The sequence below is a fragment of the Thunnus thynnus genome, chromosome 24 (assembly GCF_963924715.1).
Source record: "Thunnus thynnus chromosome 24, fThuThy2.1, whole genome shotgun sequence".
NCBI lineage: Eukaryota > Metazoa > Chordata > Actinopteri > Scombriformes > Scombridae > Thunnus > Thunnus thynnus.
The window spans coordinates 9,653,803-9,669,855 of record NC_089540.1 but is presented as its reverse complement, the minus strand read 5'-3'; the positions used below and the strand labels follow the sequence as shown (position 1 = coordinate 9,669,855).

At 41.5% G+C, this 16,053-nt stretch overlaps 1 protein-coding gene across 1 annotated transcript; it reads left to right on the top strand.

The window, feature by feature from the left end:
- Positions 1-696: 696 nt before the first annotated feature.
- kpnb3 (karyopherin (importin) beta 3) lies at positions 697-14,611 on the top strand. Its single transcript, XM_067583770.1, has 26 exons — positions 697-867; positions 3,527-3,607; positions 4,414-4,606; positions 4,839-4,941; positions 5,030-5,126; positions 5,211-5,315; positions 6,240-6,362; positions 6,628-6,748; positions 6,867-6,954; positions 7,360-7,466; positions 7,809-7,933; positions 8,161-8,250; positions 8,388-8,561; positions 8,645-8,863; positions 9,060-9,143; positions 9,234-9,366; positions 10,119-10,240; positions 10,410-10,506; positions 10,807-10,979; positions 11,421-11,532; positions 11,767-11,822; positions 11,996-12,118; positions 12,384-12,603; positions 12,724-12,952; positions 13,044-13,185; positions 13,510-14,611. The coding sequence occupies exons 1-26, from the start codon at positions 790-792 to the stop codon at positions 13,594-13,596; spliced, it is 3,282 nt and encodes a 1,093-aa protein (XP_067439871.1). The 5' UTR covers positions 697-789; the 3' UTR covers positions 13,597-14,611.
- The last annotated feature ends 1,442 nt before the right edge of the window (positions 14,612-16,053 follow it).

Genomic DNA, 16,053 nt, shown 5'->3' with positions numbered 1-16,053 from the left:
TGAAATCATGAAGGAACAGAGAAAATAATGCTAATTTCTTTAAAAAACGACATTTGTGGATGAAAAAAACTTACCTATTATAATCATCACATTAACAATAAAATCAATTTTTGAGTCTTTATATTCAAAATATAAGGGGAGACATTTTTATATGTTTGCTCCTAGCATTGATGTAATTTTTTTCTCTATTTTATTTTATCTGTGATTTATTATTATTAATATTATTATATATTTTGTATCCCTCTTGTCGATTTTATTTGTCTTTTTAATCTATTTTATCTATTTTTTAATCTAACTTTTATTTAACTCTATTATTATTATTATTATTATTATTATTATTATTATTATTATTGCTTTTAAATCTAGTTTATTGTATTTAATCTTTTTTGTCTTTTTAATCTATTTTATCTCATTTTTTTAATCCAGCTTTTATTTCGCTCTATTTTACTACTATTATTGTTATTATAGCTTTATTACACTCTCATCATTTTCATTTTCATTATTATTAACTGAATAATTTCCCGCGCTTCAATTATTCACTATGAGCTAATAGGAACAACGCATTCGCTTTCCTGTGCCGATTCCATCCAATAGGCGCTGAGAATCCGTGTGAGCCAATAGGGTGTGTTTGCGAGAGGTCTCCTGGCCAATCAACGGCCAGTAGAGTTGATGAATTACGCCAATGGGCCGTTAGCAGCGTTGTGTGACCGACACTGGGTCTGCCGGCCCGGGCTCAACTCGCCGCTTCTCCACCCGGCTGGTCCTTTTTTTTGGCTCTCACTCACTGCAATGGCGGAACAGCAGCAGTTCTACCTCTTGCTGGGTAACCTGATGAGCCCTGACAACAACATCAGGAAACAAGCAGAGGTAAGAGAGAGTGAAACGGAGATGTTTTCACTGGTGACAAGTTCACCCGAATCTAGAAAACACCGCTAACCGAAAGCTAACCGTCAAGCTCTGTAGCCCACGTGCGCTGTGAAGCCGACGCCGAGTACTAGTCAGCTAACGCTAACTACCTTCGCCGTGTTGCGTAGTTATGTGGACATAATATACATCCTAAAGATACGAACACAGCCGTGACACTGTGTGGTTGTTCGTTTGTTTGTGTCACGCTTAGTCCGGTTTGATTCAAAGTGAAATATCCCGTTTGTTGGGCAAACGAATACTAATTTCTGCTCAGCTGACAGTGAAGCTAGTCATCTAGCTAGAGTGCAGGAAGTAGCATGAAGCTACGTGGCTAGTTTCATTAGCCAGCCTGCTTAAAGATTAATAAACATATGAAGTCTGACATTATAAACTTAAATGTATGTCACGTATGTACACTGCTGAGCAACAAGACAACGCTGGGTAGCGTTAAAGAAGGAGTTATTAAGCCAGTTCATTCAGAGGGCGAGATGGATTAGCAGTGGCCTTCATTCGTTTTCAGTGAAAGTGTTTTAAACACAACGTGCTCTTGCCTTCCTTTTTTGGTTTAATGTCACTCATGAGGCTATTTATCTCATTTTCAGCCACGTCATGTCGAAAGCTCGTCTCGGTATCATCCCTTCTCTCTGGATTAGTTTCTCCCAGAGGATTTGTTTCGGCTGAGTCTAGCTGGCCTATTCACTTTTTCCCACCCACCACGATTAGCCGCTTGTCGCGGTCAAAGCATTGTTACCGGTTTCCCTCTTCAGCACCCGACTTTTGGATGAGGTGGTTGAATCTTATCACACTCCCCCTCTCACTAGCAGTCAGCGTTTTTCTTTATAAAACACAGACTGTCTGCCGCGATGCTAAGCTCACTGGAATTCATCCTTTTATAGAAACCCTCCCCTTTCTATCTTACACACATAATAGGAATTGATCCATCCGCAAAGAACTGTTAAACCCATATATTAACAGCTAAAGACAACAGCTACTAAACATTTGTAGGTATCCAGATCCCTAGTTTATGCTATTAAAGACATGGTGGGATGGACGGCAAGCCATGAAGTACAGCATTGCAACAGTCTTGAGGTTGTGCAGTGTCTGAGGATGAACTGGTTGCATGCATAAGTTGTGTAATCCATTGACAGAGCTTTTTCGTAGCCCTGGGTACATTTATTACAGCCCAGTATAGTAGTTGAAGATGACACTTTGTCCATAGAATACTATGGATTACTTAATGTTTAGTAAAAACTTGAATGTTAGTTGATGTGAGGTAAATGACAATACTCGGCCACAAAAAAGCAGATTATGGTCATTAATCATGTTATGGCAGGAGTTTCCCATTGTTTATTTGCACTGTAATAGTACATTTAGTTGATATGGCCATGCAGCCAGTTTCTAATCAAATGCGGGTGGTCAATAATCAGATTTCTCCCCCACCACACTGCTGCCACTTTGATACTCCTCCCTTCCCTGACATCTTTGTCATGCAAATGTGCATGCTTAAAAACAACCAAGAAAACTATTTAAAGGGGTTTTATGGCCACATGATCATGTTTGTCCAGCAGAAATGTGGCTGTTAACAGGGTTTCTCTCAATCTCTTCACTTTGACGAAAGAAACACAATTATTGTATATCGCAAGCACCACTTGCACATGGGCATTGGTGATATTTTCCTCAGAGCACACATCCAAGGTTTCAGTCCATCCCCATAGAGCATCATGTGCATTTGTGTTTCTCATGTGGCTTTAATGAACCAGCTTTAGAACAGTGTGGAGATCAAAACAAATAGGCGGCACACGATGTGCATCAGAACAGTCGTCTTTGTTTATGTTAAATTTCCCCATCAGTGACATGCTTCTTGTCTTTCTATATTTTAAAACCGATCTGATAAGTGTCTGAATGTGAATGTAGAAACATTTTTATCAGATTCTAACTTGGGTGATGATTATTCAACACTTCAGATACTTCACAAAAAGCCTTCCAGTGGCCTGTGGAAAGCTTTAAAGTAAAGTAGCCTCAGGGTGTTGACAGTATCGGTACATTAACACAACAAAGGCCACCATTTCAGCTCTGATATCAATGCAAAGCAGACTGGATCAGGAAAAACTGCTAGATTTAAAGAGTATAGGAGTGAAACTAAACCCCAAACACGTGACTTTATATGACAGATCTTATCTTACTTTGTCCTAATAATAAATGAAATTACAAGTTCAGCTTTGTTATGTCCTGATCATTCTTTCACCACTGAAAAGACTTTATATCCTTAAAGATAAACAGATTTGCAGTAGTCTTTTGACAGTTAACTTATAACTTGATTGCTTACAGACAAGCAATAAACATGCAGTTAACAAAATGCGCTTATGAATAGCCAAACCCATTTTTGATTCATGAAATTCTAAACATTTTGTTTAGCCTTAGCATTTGTTTCAGCAGGAAATGTATCAGTGTAGAATTACAGGCATGTGCAGAATGCCATTTCTTTGACGGTAACAAAGTGAATATGATACTTTCTCATTTTCCACGTGGCTTAAGTTGTGCGTCTCTGGTATTTGCATCTGTAAGCATTCACCAAATGGCATGTCTCATTCTTACCACTGTCCATTAATTGTCTTTGCAGGAAGCCTATGACACTATCCCGGGTCAGACAAAGATCACATTCTTGCTGCAGGCCATCAGAGATGCATCTGCTGCAGAGGAGGTTTGTACATTTAACACTGATAAATTTCTTTAGCATGAGACATTTTATCCTTTCAGCCTGAATCAGAGGAAAACCACAAACCTTAAATCTTGTCAGCTTTTTGGTTTGGTTGTGGTCAGTCAAGCTCATGGGTAGGGTTTAATGTACTGTATGTATTCTCTTAGAACGGTAGTTAAATCCTGCACTGGAATTATGTTTGAGATTATATAGCACCTGCCAGTCAATCGATAATATCAGTTAAGTGCCTTAAGTATTATCCCTGACACGGATATAAAACATGTTTGTACCAGGAACAGAGAACATTTAGTGTGAAAGCATTTGGAAGTGTTGGAAAGTTAGGTAAAGCATGTCCGTAATGGGAATCCTGCCCGCATTACAGCAATATCTTTGCTTTGACAAGGTGCAACATCGATGGCATTTTAAGAATGTAGCCCGGTCATCACATGTGGGCCATCACCACCCTGACACGAAGGCTTGTTGTGAGTCACAGATTTGGCATTTAGTTAGTTATGTTTACTCTGAATCCACCAGCTGCTTGGTCCCTCATGCTTCCTCGCCTTTTCTTTACTTCAGGCTTGATATTTTTAGAGTCTTGAAATGGGAGCAGGCAGAGAGGTGCTTGGCCCGGGGAGAGTGACTCTGCCTTTCTAAGATGCTGCGGGTTTTGTCACTGTGGGTTTTTTTTTTTTTAAGAGTGACTAAACATTTCAGTTACTCCCACCACATTTGTTAAGTCAAGGACTTTCATGTTGGATCTGTGGTGAAAAGCATGATATAATGTCGAAACCCATGTTTTGTCCTTTCAGGTCAGACAGATGGCAGCAGTGCTTCTGCGACGGCTGCTGTCATCATCCTTCGAGGAGATCTACCCAGGCTTGACCCTGGAGATGCAGACAGCCATCAAAACAGAGCTGCTGACCAGCATCCAACAGGAGACTTCACCTAACATCCGCAAGAAGGTCTGCGACATTGCAGCTGAGCTCTCCCGCAACCTTATCGGTAATGCTCCTTTTAAAGATTTCCTTTACATATTCTGATCTGATTTTTTTTGCTGCAGGCAGACTGATTTTTCTTTTCTAAACTACACTTGCATACCTGCCAACATTTGGAGAAAGGGAGATTTTCAAGGCTGGGGGACAGGCTTATTTCCTGGGTGACAATTAACTATTGCTATATAACTGAATTGTGACAAAATTCTGACCATTAATAATCTTTGGTGTCTTTAATCTAGATGATGATGGGAATAACCAGTGGCCAGAGGTGCTCAAGTTCCTGTTTGACTCTGTCAACTCTGACAATGTCGGCCTGCGAGAAGCTGCCCTGCACATATTCTGGTGAGCTCCTGCTTTTATTTCAGATCTTTTATTTAGGTGTGTAGGATGAAATATGGTAGCTGATGTGTGTGTCTATGCCTTGTTTTAGGAACTTCCCAGGAATCTTTGGCAACCAGCAGCAGCATTATATGGAGGTTATCAAGCGCATGCTTGTTCAGTGCATGCAGGACCAGGCAAACCCACAGGTAAGATTTTAGGACAGTTGTAGGGCAGTTTATTTCCTTATTTATATGATTGCACATTTAATTTTTTTGAAAATTATCCTTCAGATCCGCACCCTGGCGGCCCGAGCTGCATCATCATTTGTTCTGTCCAATGAAAGCAATACAGCACTGCTGAAGCATTTTGCTGACCTGCTACCGGGCATCCTGCAGGTAAGATAATAAGTCCTCTCTCTATCATGTGAACTGCCTCAGTGCATCAAATCATTTTGTACAGTGCCCTCTACATTAGTTATGGATGCTATCTTAGGGTTCACACAACTATCAGGAACTGGTTGGCCAGAGCAGTGTTTTACATGATGCCTGTATGTAATCCTTTGCTCCAGTAATGGCTTTTAAGCAGTCCCATTAATGCAGGCTAAATGTTGTATTACTCATAGAGTTTGATATATATGCATTAGCTAATGCTAGCTTAGATCATACAGTAATGGGTCCAGGAGAAAGTGTGTGTGTATGTGTATATAGGGTGGTTTTGTCTGGGTCTTGTTTCGCCCCATGTTGTGTTCATGACTATATAAACTCAGTATGTCAAAAATAAATAAGGAAACTTATCTGCAAATGGAGGATGGAACTTCAAAGTAACAGCTGTGGTGTTTACTTGCAGCTTGTTTGCTTTTACTGAGAAGCGTAGCGTGTCTTATCATTCCTTGTCAGGCTATGTAGAGATGACAGTGTTTGCACTGAATCCAGAATAAGGAAGTTAATTACTCAATACGAACCCAGAGGAAGAAAAGGGAAAAAAAAAACAGAACAGTAGCTGTTCTTTCCACCTGTAATTATTAAGTAAGTTAAGTACATGTTTCTCCTCACCAGACAATGAGGCATCAATCTAGGCTATGTTGATATATTGGACAACCTAAATCCTGTAGTTATTCCACGACAGCAATAAATGTTTCAAAACCCTAGCTCTACTAAAACAATGTTTGGTGAGGTTTTTTTTTTTTTTTTTTCACTGACTCACAGCAGTGGAAATGGAAGTTAAGGCCTTAGACTGTGGTAAAGTCAGTGTTAGCAGCGAGTCACTGCTGAATGAATGCAATGGCAACATTAACCCCAGCTTCTGTTATTTTTGATCAGGCAGTGAATGAGTCCTGCTACCAGGGAGACGACTCTGTGCTCAAGTCCTTGGTGGAAATTGCAGACACAGCGCCAAAATACCTGAGACCTAACTTGGAGGCCACTCTGCAGCTCTGTCTGAAGGTGAGTAGGAACACCTTGTTGCAGAAATATCACTTTACTGCTCTTGATACACAAATGAAGCCTAAAACTTCACAATGTTTGCACTTCGCAGTCTCATAAGAAGTATATTAAAAGTTCTTAATATTTTTAAATACAGTTCAGTTAATAGTCATATTTGCATATAGATCTGTTTTTTATTATATTTTAGTATTATAAATGTAATAGCCTGTTTTATTGAAAGCTCTATTTGCACCTGTTGACCAACGTGATCATCCTGTCTCCTCAGCTGTGCGCGGACACCAACTTGACTAACATGCAGAGGCAGTTGGCACTGGAGGTCATTGTCACCTTATCCGAGACTGCAGCAGCCATGCTGAGGAAACACACTGCCATTGTGGCTCAGAGTGGTGAGAATTTGGTTCACCATCCGTTAACTTGTCTTACTGTTCCTCTACTAACTCATTAAGTTAAAAATAAAAGTAAAATACTCCAGGCAGTTGTAGTATTTATGTGTTGTGTGCTCAGTGCCCCAGATGCTGGCTATGATGGTGGACCTTGAGGAAGACGATGAGTGGGCCATGGCTGATGAGCTGGAGGACGATGACTTTGACAGGTAAAGTGTGGTATATCACTATCACTTCAGAAACAAACATGCTATCCCCACCTTTGATCAACTATCCTGTGAGAATAAGACACCCACCTATTTCACAGATTAATTCCTTGTAGATCTCCTAATGGTTGACTCTCCTGTACTTTCTTGATCTAAAGCACTACTGCTACTTTTTTTTTTTTTCTGGATAGATTTCTTGAACCTTATACATCACCAGTACTGAAATAGGAGATTAATAAATATTGACATCTAGATTGAGGAGAGAAGCTGAGGGATCAAAACTGCAAATGCATTTTTTTTTGGGGGGGGGGGGGGGGGGTCTCTTCATTGATGCAAAGTGCTTCTTCAGTATGGTCATACACTGTGTCTATCTGTCATCTGAGAGATTTGTTCCTTGTCACCCATCAGTAATGCTGTGGCTGGGGAAAGTGCTCTGGACAGAATCGCCTGTGGTCTGGGAGGAAAGATCATTTTGCCAATGATCAAACAGCACATCATGCAGATGCTGCAGAACTGTAAGTAAATACATTGCACACTGAATATATTTAAACAGCCTCACACAAATTTGGACTGAAACTATCTCAAGGTTGATATTGGGGATTTGCATCTTGCAGAGATTTGACATTTGCATGAAAAGTCAACCATAACTGTGAATACTGTGATAACGTAGTGCAGACGTAGCTGTATTATCAGGCAGAAACATGTTACCTAAACCAAAAGAAATATTTTTTTGTTTATGAAGCAAGTTTAAAGCTTACAAAGCACCCAAAACTTAATATACATAGGGGTTTTTTTGTTGTTGTTTTTAAAAATTGGTCAGTGTGAACATGACATCAACAGAGTGTGTTTGTTGTTAGCTGACTGGAAGTACCGTCACGCCGGGCTGATGGCTCTGTCGGCCATTGGTGAGGGCTGTCACCAGCAGATGGAGGCCATCCTCAATGAGATCGTCAGCTTCGTCCTCCTCTTCTGCTCCGACCCTGTAAGACACACAACTTCAAACTTGGTCGTTTTATACAAAGATACAGCACATGCCCTATGGTAGACTTATTTATAATTACATAGTGACAATAGAGTACAACAGAGGGTTTTTTTGTTTTTGTTTTCTCAAATTCTACTTGTCTGGTCAGGAATGTTATAGGACTTGTGTGCGCAGCAGTTGTTATCTTGTATGGTGGTTTTGAGTTTGGTTTCCTTTTCCCTCCTCAGCACCCGAGGGTGCGGTATGCTGCTTGCAATGCTATTGGACAAATGGCCACAGACTTTGCCCCGACCTTCCAAAAGAAATTTCACGATAAGGTAACTAAAATTAAATGTGATCTCTGAAAACTGATATATTTTCTGATGGCTACATGTTCTGTAAATTCTGTTTATTAGATTTTGGGTAAAAGTTTACTATTGTGAACACTCTGACCCTGCATCCTCCTCCCTTCCAGGTGATTTCAGCCCTGCTTCAGACCATGGAGGACCAGAGTAACCCTCGGGTGCAGGCGCACGCTGCCGCCGCCCTCATTAACTTTACAGAGGACTGTCCCAAATCACTGCTCATCCCCTATCTGGACAGTTTGGTGCAGCACCTCCACGTCATCATGGTTGCCAAGCTGCAAGAGGTACAAACAAATATCCATACAAAGGTATGAGTCTCCTTCATGGCTGTCAGGAGTCTTCACTGTTGGTGTTTCTCTCTTCCCAGTTGATCCAGAAGGGCACCAAACTGGTCCTGGAGCAGGTGGTGACGTCCATTGCCTCGGTGGCTGACACAGCTGAGGAGAAGTTTGTGCCATACTATGACTTGTTCATGCCCTCACTGAAACACATCGTAGAAAACGCTGTGCAGAAGGAGCTGCGGCTGCTTCGTGGAAAGACCATAGAGTGCATCAGCCTCATCGGCCTGGCTGTCGGCAAGGAGAAGGTACGTCTGCACAGGATGTCATCAAACTATTCAGAGAGCTTAAATTAAGATTGGCTGCCTATAAGAGAACTTGTTTCATGCTCACTGTAGTGGATGTTTTGTCCAACCAATATGGGCCAAAAAAAATATGATCTTGCTTTTTCACATTCACTCACATCAACTATTGTCTTCAAATGTCTTTCTGTCCTTTCTCTAGTTCATGCCGGACGCCTCTGCTGTCATGCAGCTGCTCCTCAAGACCCAGACAGACTTTAATGACCTGGAGGATGATGATCCTCAGGTAAAAAGACTTGAATGTAACTTTGGACCAAACAGTTTTCACGATAGTTCTGTTGCTGCATAAGCCAACCTGTCATGTTTTGTGGTTTAGATCTCGTACATGATCTCAGCCTGGGCCCGGATGTGCAAGATCCTGGGGAAGGAGTTTCAGCAGTACCTGCCTGTGGTGATGGGCCCCCTGATGAAGACGGCCTCCATCAAGCCTGAGGTGGCCCTCCTTGACAGTAAGTAACTCAACAGAGGTTTTCAACAGTCATGGATGTAGCAGTTTACATTTGGCCACATAACTAACCGAGTCTTGGCTGTTTTCTGGTAAATGAAGGTATTTTACCTTGTATACTAGGACACAGTTCTATGGAGAAAATGCACCACATTACATTGTTGTAAGGAGACTGGTCTCATTTTGTCCTTGACATCTGTGATGTAATTTCATACTTTTTCTTTTTTTTTTTTTTTAAAACAGAAAATGTATTTTTTGTGTGATGCCACGGCCATTTTAAAAAGCACTATAGCAGTAGGTTAATTTGGACGAAAATTATTCAAACAGCAGGGAGCTAATGGATGTTCTATGACCACGTTTGAAGCTGATTAAATTTTGGTGGTTAAGTAGTTAATGAGTTAAGAAATTAAACCTGTATCACATTTGAGTCTTTTTATGCATATTATGACTGTGTGAAGACCAGCAGGGTTTCCGCCAGTGTATTGCAAGACCGGCAGCCCGCTGGGCCTTATTTGACCCCCCGCCAGGCCTAACAACTTTTCTGGCAGAAACTCTGAACAACTTCACTAAAAACACTTGAATGTTTCTACACTTATCGGAACTTAAAGTTTCTTTTTTTTTCCAGGGTGTTGCAATTTATCACTTAACATAAAATGATAGCAATAACCATAAGCTCCATTTTACAGTGTAATAGCAGTGGTTGCTGAATGAAAACTAAAATGAAAGATGTGTAAAACTACTTTTTGTGTCTTGTAGCCCAGGACATGGAGAACATATCTGAGGATGATGGCTGGGAGTTTGTCAACCTGGGAGACCAGCAGAGTTTTGGCATCAAGACGGCCGGCCTGGAGGAGAAGGCCACTGCCTGCCAGATGCTGGTGAGTAGCCCAGTCCACTATAGCAGAGGAACGGTACTGAGACACATCGTCAGGATCCTACACACTTGTATTTTAATCGTACACATAAAATGGGCAGGGATGTAAAGCCACTGTTTAAATCTAGATACTGAGGTTGATCTGCTTTTTTTTTTTTTTCTTTTTTCCCCAGGTGTGTTATGCCAAAGAGCTGAAGGAGGGTTTTGTGGAGTACACGGAGCAGGTGGTGAAGCTGATGGTTCCTCTACTCAAGTTCTACTTCCACGATGATATCCTTCTCATAGACAATGCCTCTTTGAACTTTGATCCATGAATAATGGCCGAAACTGCAAAGCAGCTTTGTCTTGAAATTCCAGTCCAATCAACATCATCATCAACATTTTGGCTGGACTAATGTCCTCTAACATCCAGTATAATAAGTGTGTCCACCAACCAACAAGAGCCAACACAATGACATTTAAACTTTATTGATTTCATTACTTTAAAGCTCTTTTGCTGCCAAAGTTTTAAGCCATGTGAAAGAAAAAGGAGCTAGACGATGGGGTTTGTTGTTTCCTTAACTGTCTCACGTGTGCGGGTGGCAGCAGCTGAGTCCATGCCCCTGCTGCTGGAGTGTGCACGGGTTCGAGGACCAGAGTACCTCACCCAGATGTGGCTCTTCATGTGCGATGCCCTCATCAAGGCCATCGGCACAGAGCCCGACTCGGACGTCCTGTCAGAAATCATGCATTCTTTTGCCAAGGTAACAAACCAAAGCCTTTTTTGTCATTTATTTCCTGGAAGAAAATGTTCCTGCTAAATGTGGCAGAGCACAGGGAACTATGTTAACAATAAAGAGGCAGACTGAGGTTAAGTTATTTTCAGATTATTTAAGGGAAGAATTTAGTTGACTGTCTTTCAGTTTGGGTTAGGGTTAAAAAGAAATAGATGTCAAATCAAACGAAAGCTAGAAACCGACAGAGAAACAGTTGATTTGAAAAACTGCAGAGTAACTAAAGAAATACTGGATGAAGCAGCATTGGATATACTATTAAACTAGTCCCTTCAATAGATTAGATAGTTAGACAATATGATTATTAGCATCTGCAGTGTAATAAAATGTCGGAACATATCTAATCTAATGTTAAAGAACCAGGTTTTTTTTTTATCTGACTGATGTTGGTGTTTTTGTTTCTGTTTATAGTGTATTGAGTTGATGGGAGACGGCTGTCTGAACAACGAGCATTTTGAGGAGCTGGGAGGCATCTTGAAAGGGAAGCTGGAGGAACATTTTAAGAATCAGGAGCTCAGACAGGGTGAGGCATCATCACAATCATAGATTATTTTGATCTAAAATTTTCCCTTTTGATAAATACATTTTATACAAATCAAGACTACTCTTCAAAGAAGCCTTGGGGACAGACAAAGAACTCAGCTCACATGATTTCCACGTTATTTATTTCCCTGTGTCAATTACCAACTCAGGAAAAGTATTACAGAAAGACAATGATACTATATAATCCTCACAAGAACACTTCTGTCCTTCACAGCTAAGAGACAGGATGAAGACTATGATGAGCAGGTGGAGGAATCGTTACAAGACGAGGTAAATATTTTCACATCACTCAAGGAGTTAAAGCGGTCATTTTATGCCCAATAAATGCTACATGAAACCCCATCTTGTGGGAATGATAATGTAAGAGTGTGCCAGCTCTCCTAATGTTTTTCCTTTTTTTTTTTTTTTTTTTTTTTTTTTTTTTTTTTTTTCCTCCTTTTCAGGATGAGAATGATGTGTACATCTTGACCAAAGTGTCAGACATCTTGCACTCAGTTTTCAGTAGTTACAAGGAGAAGGTGCTGCCTTGGTTTGAACAGCTGCTGCAGCTCATTGTCCAGCTAATAGTAAGTACTTTCATGGTTTGTGCTCATATATTATATTATTAATTGATTCAATGACTTGCAGACGGTGCTCACGGTTTTGGTTCAGCAGCAAAATGTACAATTTTCTTTGTATCCTCACTAAAAGTTGAATTGGGGCCAGTATCAAATAAGTGACCACTACTGTAGATGGTGTCAAACAGTCTTGAACATGGCCCACTCTGATCTTCTTTCACATCACACACTGAGTTAAACAGTTACTGACTAAACTGTCTTGCGTCTGCTTTAGTGTCCCAACAGGCCGTGGGCTGACAGACAGTGGGGTCTGTGCATCTTTGACGATGTGGTGGAGCACTGCAGCCCCTCGTCTTTCAAATATGCTGAGTATTTCCTGCGGCCGATGTTGCAGTCGCTGTGTGACACAAGCCCCGAGGTTCGGCAGGCGGCCGCCTACGGTGTCGGCGTCATGGCTCAGTATGGAGGAGAGAGCTACCGCCCATTCTGTACAGGTACGGCCTGGTACTGATCCTCGGGAATCATATAATTTAGATGTTGTTGGCAGATTAAAATTTGTAGACGGTAGCTAAATGTAAATGTCTAAATGTGTCCGCCCTGTTTTCCTGGTCCAGAGGCCATCCCCCTGCTGGTCAGAGTCATCCAGGCAGCTGACTCGCGCTCCAAGGAGAACGTCAACGCCACAGAGAACTGCATCTCCGCTGTTGGAAAGGTCATGAGGTTCCGACCAGAGTGTGTCAATGTCAACGAGATCCTTCCCCACTGGCTCAGCTGGCTACCGCTCAACGAGGACAAAGAGGAGGCCGTCCACACGTTTGACTTCCTGTGTGACCTGATTGAAAGGTACAACTGCCACCACCTAAAGCCCCTCGTTAACCAAAAGATGTTTATTTCCGTCCTGCTGACTGTTTGTTTTGTTTTTTTCTCTCTACAGCAACAACCCCATCGTCCTTGGACCAGACAACTCCAACCTCCCCAAAATTTTCCTCATCATCGCAGATGGTGTTGCAAATGAATCAGTGAAGAGTGAAGACCCATGCAGCAAACGGCTGGCAAATGTCATCCGTCAAGTACAGGTGAGCCGTCACTCTGCTGCCAAGAAACTACATCTGGTTTTATCACTTTTTCAAAAAAAAAATCACTGACAAATTAATCAGAATGCAACTCACTTATACACACTTAGACACTGGGAATTTTGCATTTGACAAATATTTCTTTTCCATATTTTGACAGTAGTTTGAATTTAGGATAAGCCTGAACAAATTCTTGCACACTATTAAGTTTTATTGAAAGGTGCTTAGGATCAAAAACTCTCCAATGTGTGGGATTTTTAGTGGATATAAATGAATAAAATGTGTGTGACTCTGTCCAGAGTTTGACCATTTTGCTGTCCCCCCCAGGTGTCAGCAGGATTATGGACACAGTGTGTATCGACACTGAACGAGACGCAGCAGAAAGCCATACAGGACCTACTGAATACTGCCTGAGCCTATAACCCCGGCCACCTCCCCGCTCTTTAAAAAGCCCATGAAGAAAAGTTGAGCCCCTGGATCTCCATACACTCCCTCTTCTTCCTCCTGCTCTGATCTGTAGTGTGTATGGACGCCGGCTTCACCCCCCCTCCCCCCCAGTCACCACCTCCACCCTACTATTATACAACCTCCGACTACATTCAGCCGACTGGAGGGAGCAGGTTGGATATTTACGACAATGGAGGACATTGGCCATCCACCTCAAAGACTTTCACCCTGTATCCAAGGAAGTCGTCCCTGTCTTAGCGCAGTCACATGTCTTCTATCTGGACGTTTTGTTTCCAACCATTCCCTGATGTGTGCCCAGAGGGACTCCATTCTCCACGTCGCCCAACACAAACTCATTGGACAGTCAGGCTCAGAGGGGCCATAATGGGGGGAAATGGGGACGGGACATTCTAGTGGACTGAGCAGTTGAATGAAATGGAAATGCACACAGGGCGATCACTGCCTGTCTCCTGTGAATCTTTTTTTTTTTTGTATTTTTATTTTATTTCTTTTCTCGTTCCGTGTTCCCAGTGTTACCTGGGGGGAGACGGCCTCTGTCTGCCACAGCTCAGAGGGTATGTTTCCGAAGTAACGGCATGTTTGTTAAGTGGCTAACTCTAGAAAATATAAATAGTTAGTGAATTTACATCATCGTTGTCTGGGAGAGTTGACATTGAATTTTAGCAGCTTTCCTCATAGCCTTCCAGATAGCTGTTCACAGGACATGAAATGAAGATGTTTGCGGAACGGTTCAGCCCCTTTAGGTAGCAGGGTAAGGGGCTCTCAGAACAGGAGCGCAATAACCTGTAGTTAGTCACAGCCACAAAGCGTGACAAGTTGGAGGAACTTGAAATGTAGAGTATTTGTAAAACGCGTGCTATACCATACTCTCACATGGTTTTGACCCTTTGCAGCCCTGCAGGTATGTGATGGAAGTCCAGAAACTACCAACAATAAAATTCCATTTGAGAATTCTGAAAAATGAGTGTTTTTTTTTTTAAATTTATTACAGGAATAGCTGGACATTTGAGAAATGCGTTTATTGGCTTTCTATGGACGAGGAGATGAAGCCAGTAGGCACTAAGCTTTACTCGTTCCCAGTGTTATGCTAAGCTATCATCCTGATGTCCGAACCATAGATTGTGTATAAAAAAAAATGAACGTAGTCATCTATTGGTTTGTGAACTGCCGTTTTGAAGCCTCGACCGTCGCCATGTTTGATTTTTGGAGCCAGAAGTGACCATATTTGAACGAGAGGGTGGCGGGCAGCGCTAGCTGCTAGGTTGGTTAGCACAGTGCATTTACAATCAGTGATAATGCTAATGCTAATTTTCGCTAGCGAGAAACAGGCCTAAAACCGTGAAAACAAAATGTACTCACCGGAAAAACTGATTATCCGACTCACTGGTGGGTCTTTTATTACAACCAAACGCTGAACAAGACTTTTGTTCGGCGAGCAAAATGTTACAATTGACTTTAGTTGGAAACATAGTGCGAAATAGCAGCAGCTACGCCTATACGTTATGGTTACGTTACGTAAGCAACGTTGTCGCTGTGGTAGCGACTTGTCAATCACAATGTAGCCACGCCTTAAAGCATACGCTGCTTTATCGTCTATTTTACTCTAAATGGGGCCATAATTTACTAAATGAACATCATGCTGTATTGAATAAGACTAGAAATTAGCGATTGAGACCATAAATTCATTAGGAAACAGTTTACCGAGTTAATAAATCAAGAGAGAAGTAGGGTCATTTTCTCATAGACCTCCATACAATCGGACTTCTTTTTGCAGCCAGTGGAGTCGCCCCCTGATGGCCATTAGAAAGAATGCAGGTTTTTGGCACTTCCGCATTGGCTTCATTTTTCAGGCCCGGAGGTTACCAAGGTTTGAACTGTCCAAAGGTTCTTAAAAAAAAAAAAAAAAAAAAACCCTATCAGCAACTCTACAGCTCTCAAAGCAGTTTCTTGTGGGGTTTTTTTTGTACTGTACAACAAACTAAACGATCGATTCTAGTTTTACAAGTTATGTGCTATCTGGAATCTGCTGGTTGTCTAGCAACCACATGTAACCTGGATATAGCTAGGTTAGCTTTTTTCCCCCCGTTCGGTCTTTATTAAGCTAATAGCCAACAGGTGTTATGGAAAAGTCTGCTTCCCCCATCAATTAGGGTTTTCCCAAACAACCTCAAGTTACCTCAACAAGTTATCTTGCCCTCAGTAAGAACGTGGTTAAATGTATTTCCCTAAACATCAAACTCTTCCTTTTTATAGGCTTAAAAGTCCATAAAGTCAAAATTAGCCTTTTATTACAGAACACTAGATCAGAACGTTTTTTCCATGTCTTACTAGCAAAACTAAGATCTACATGTTCCTGATAAATCATGCTATTTGATCACTGAAGACAACAGGCATTAATACTGA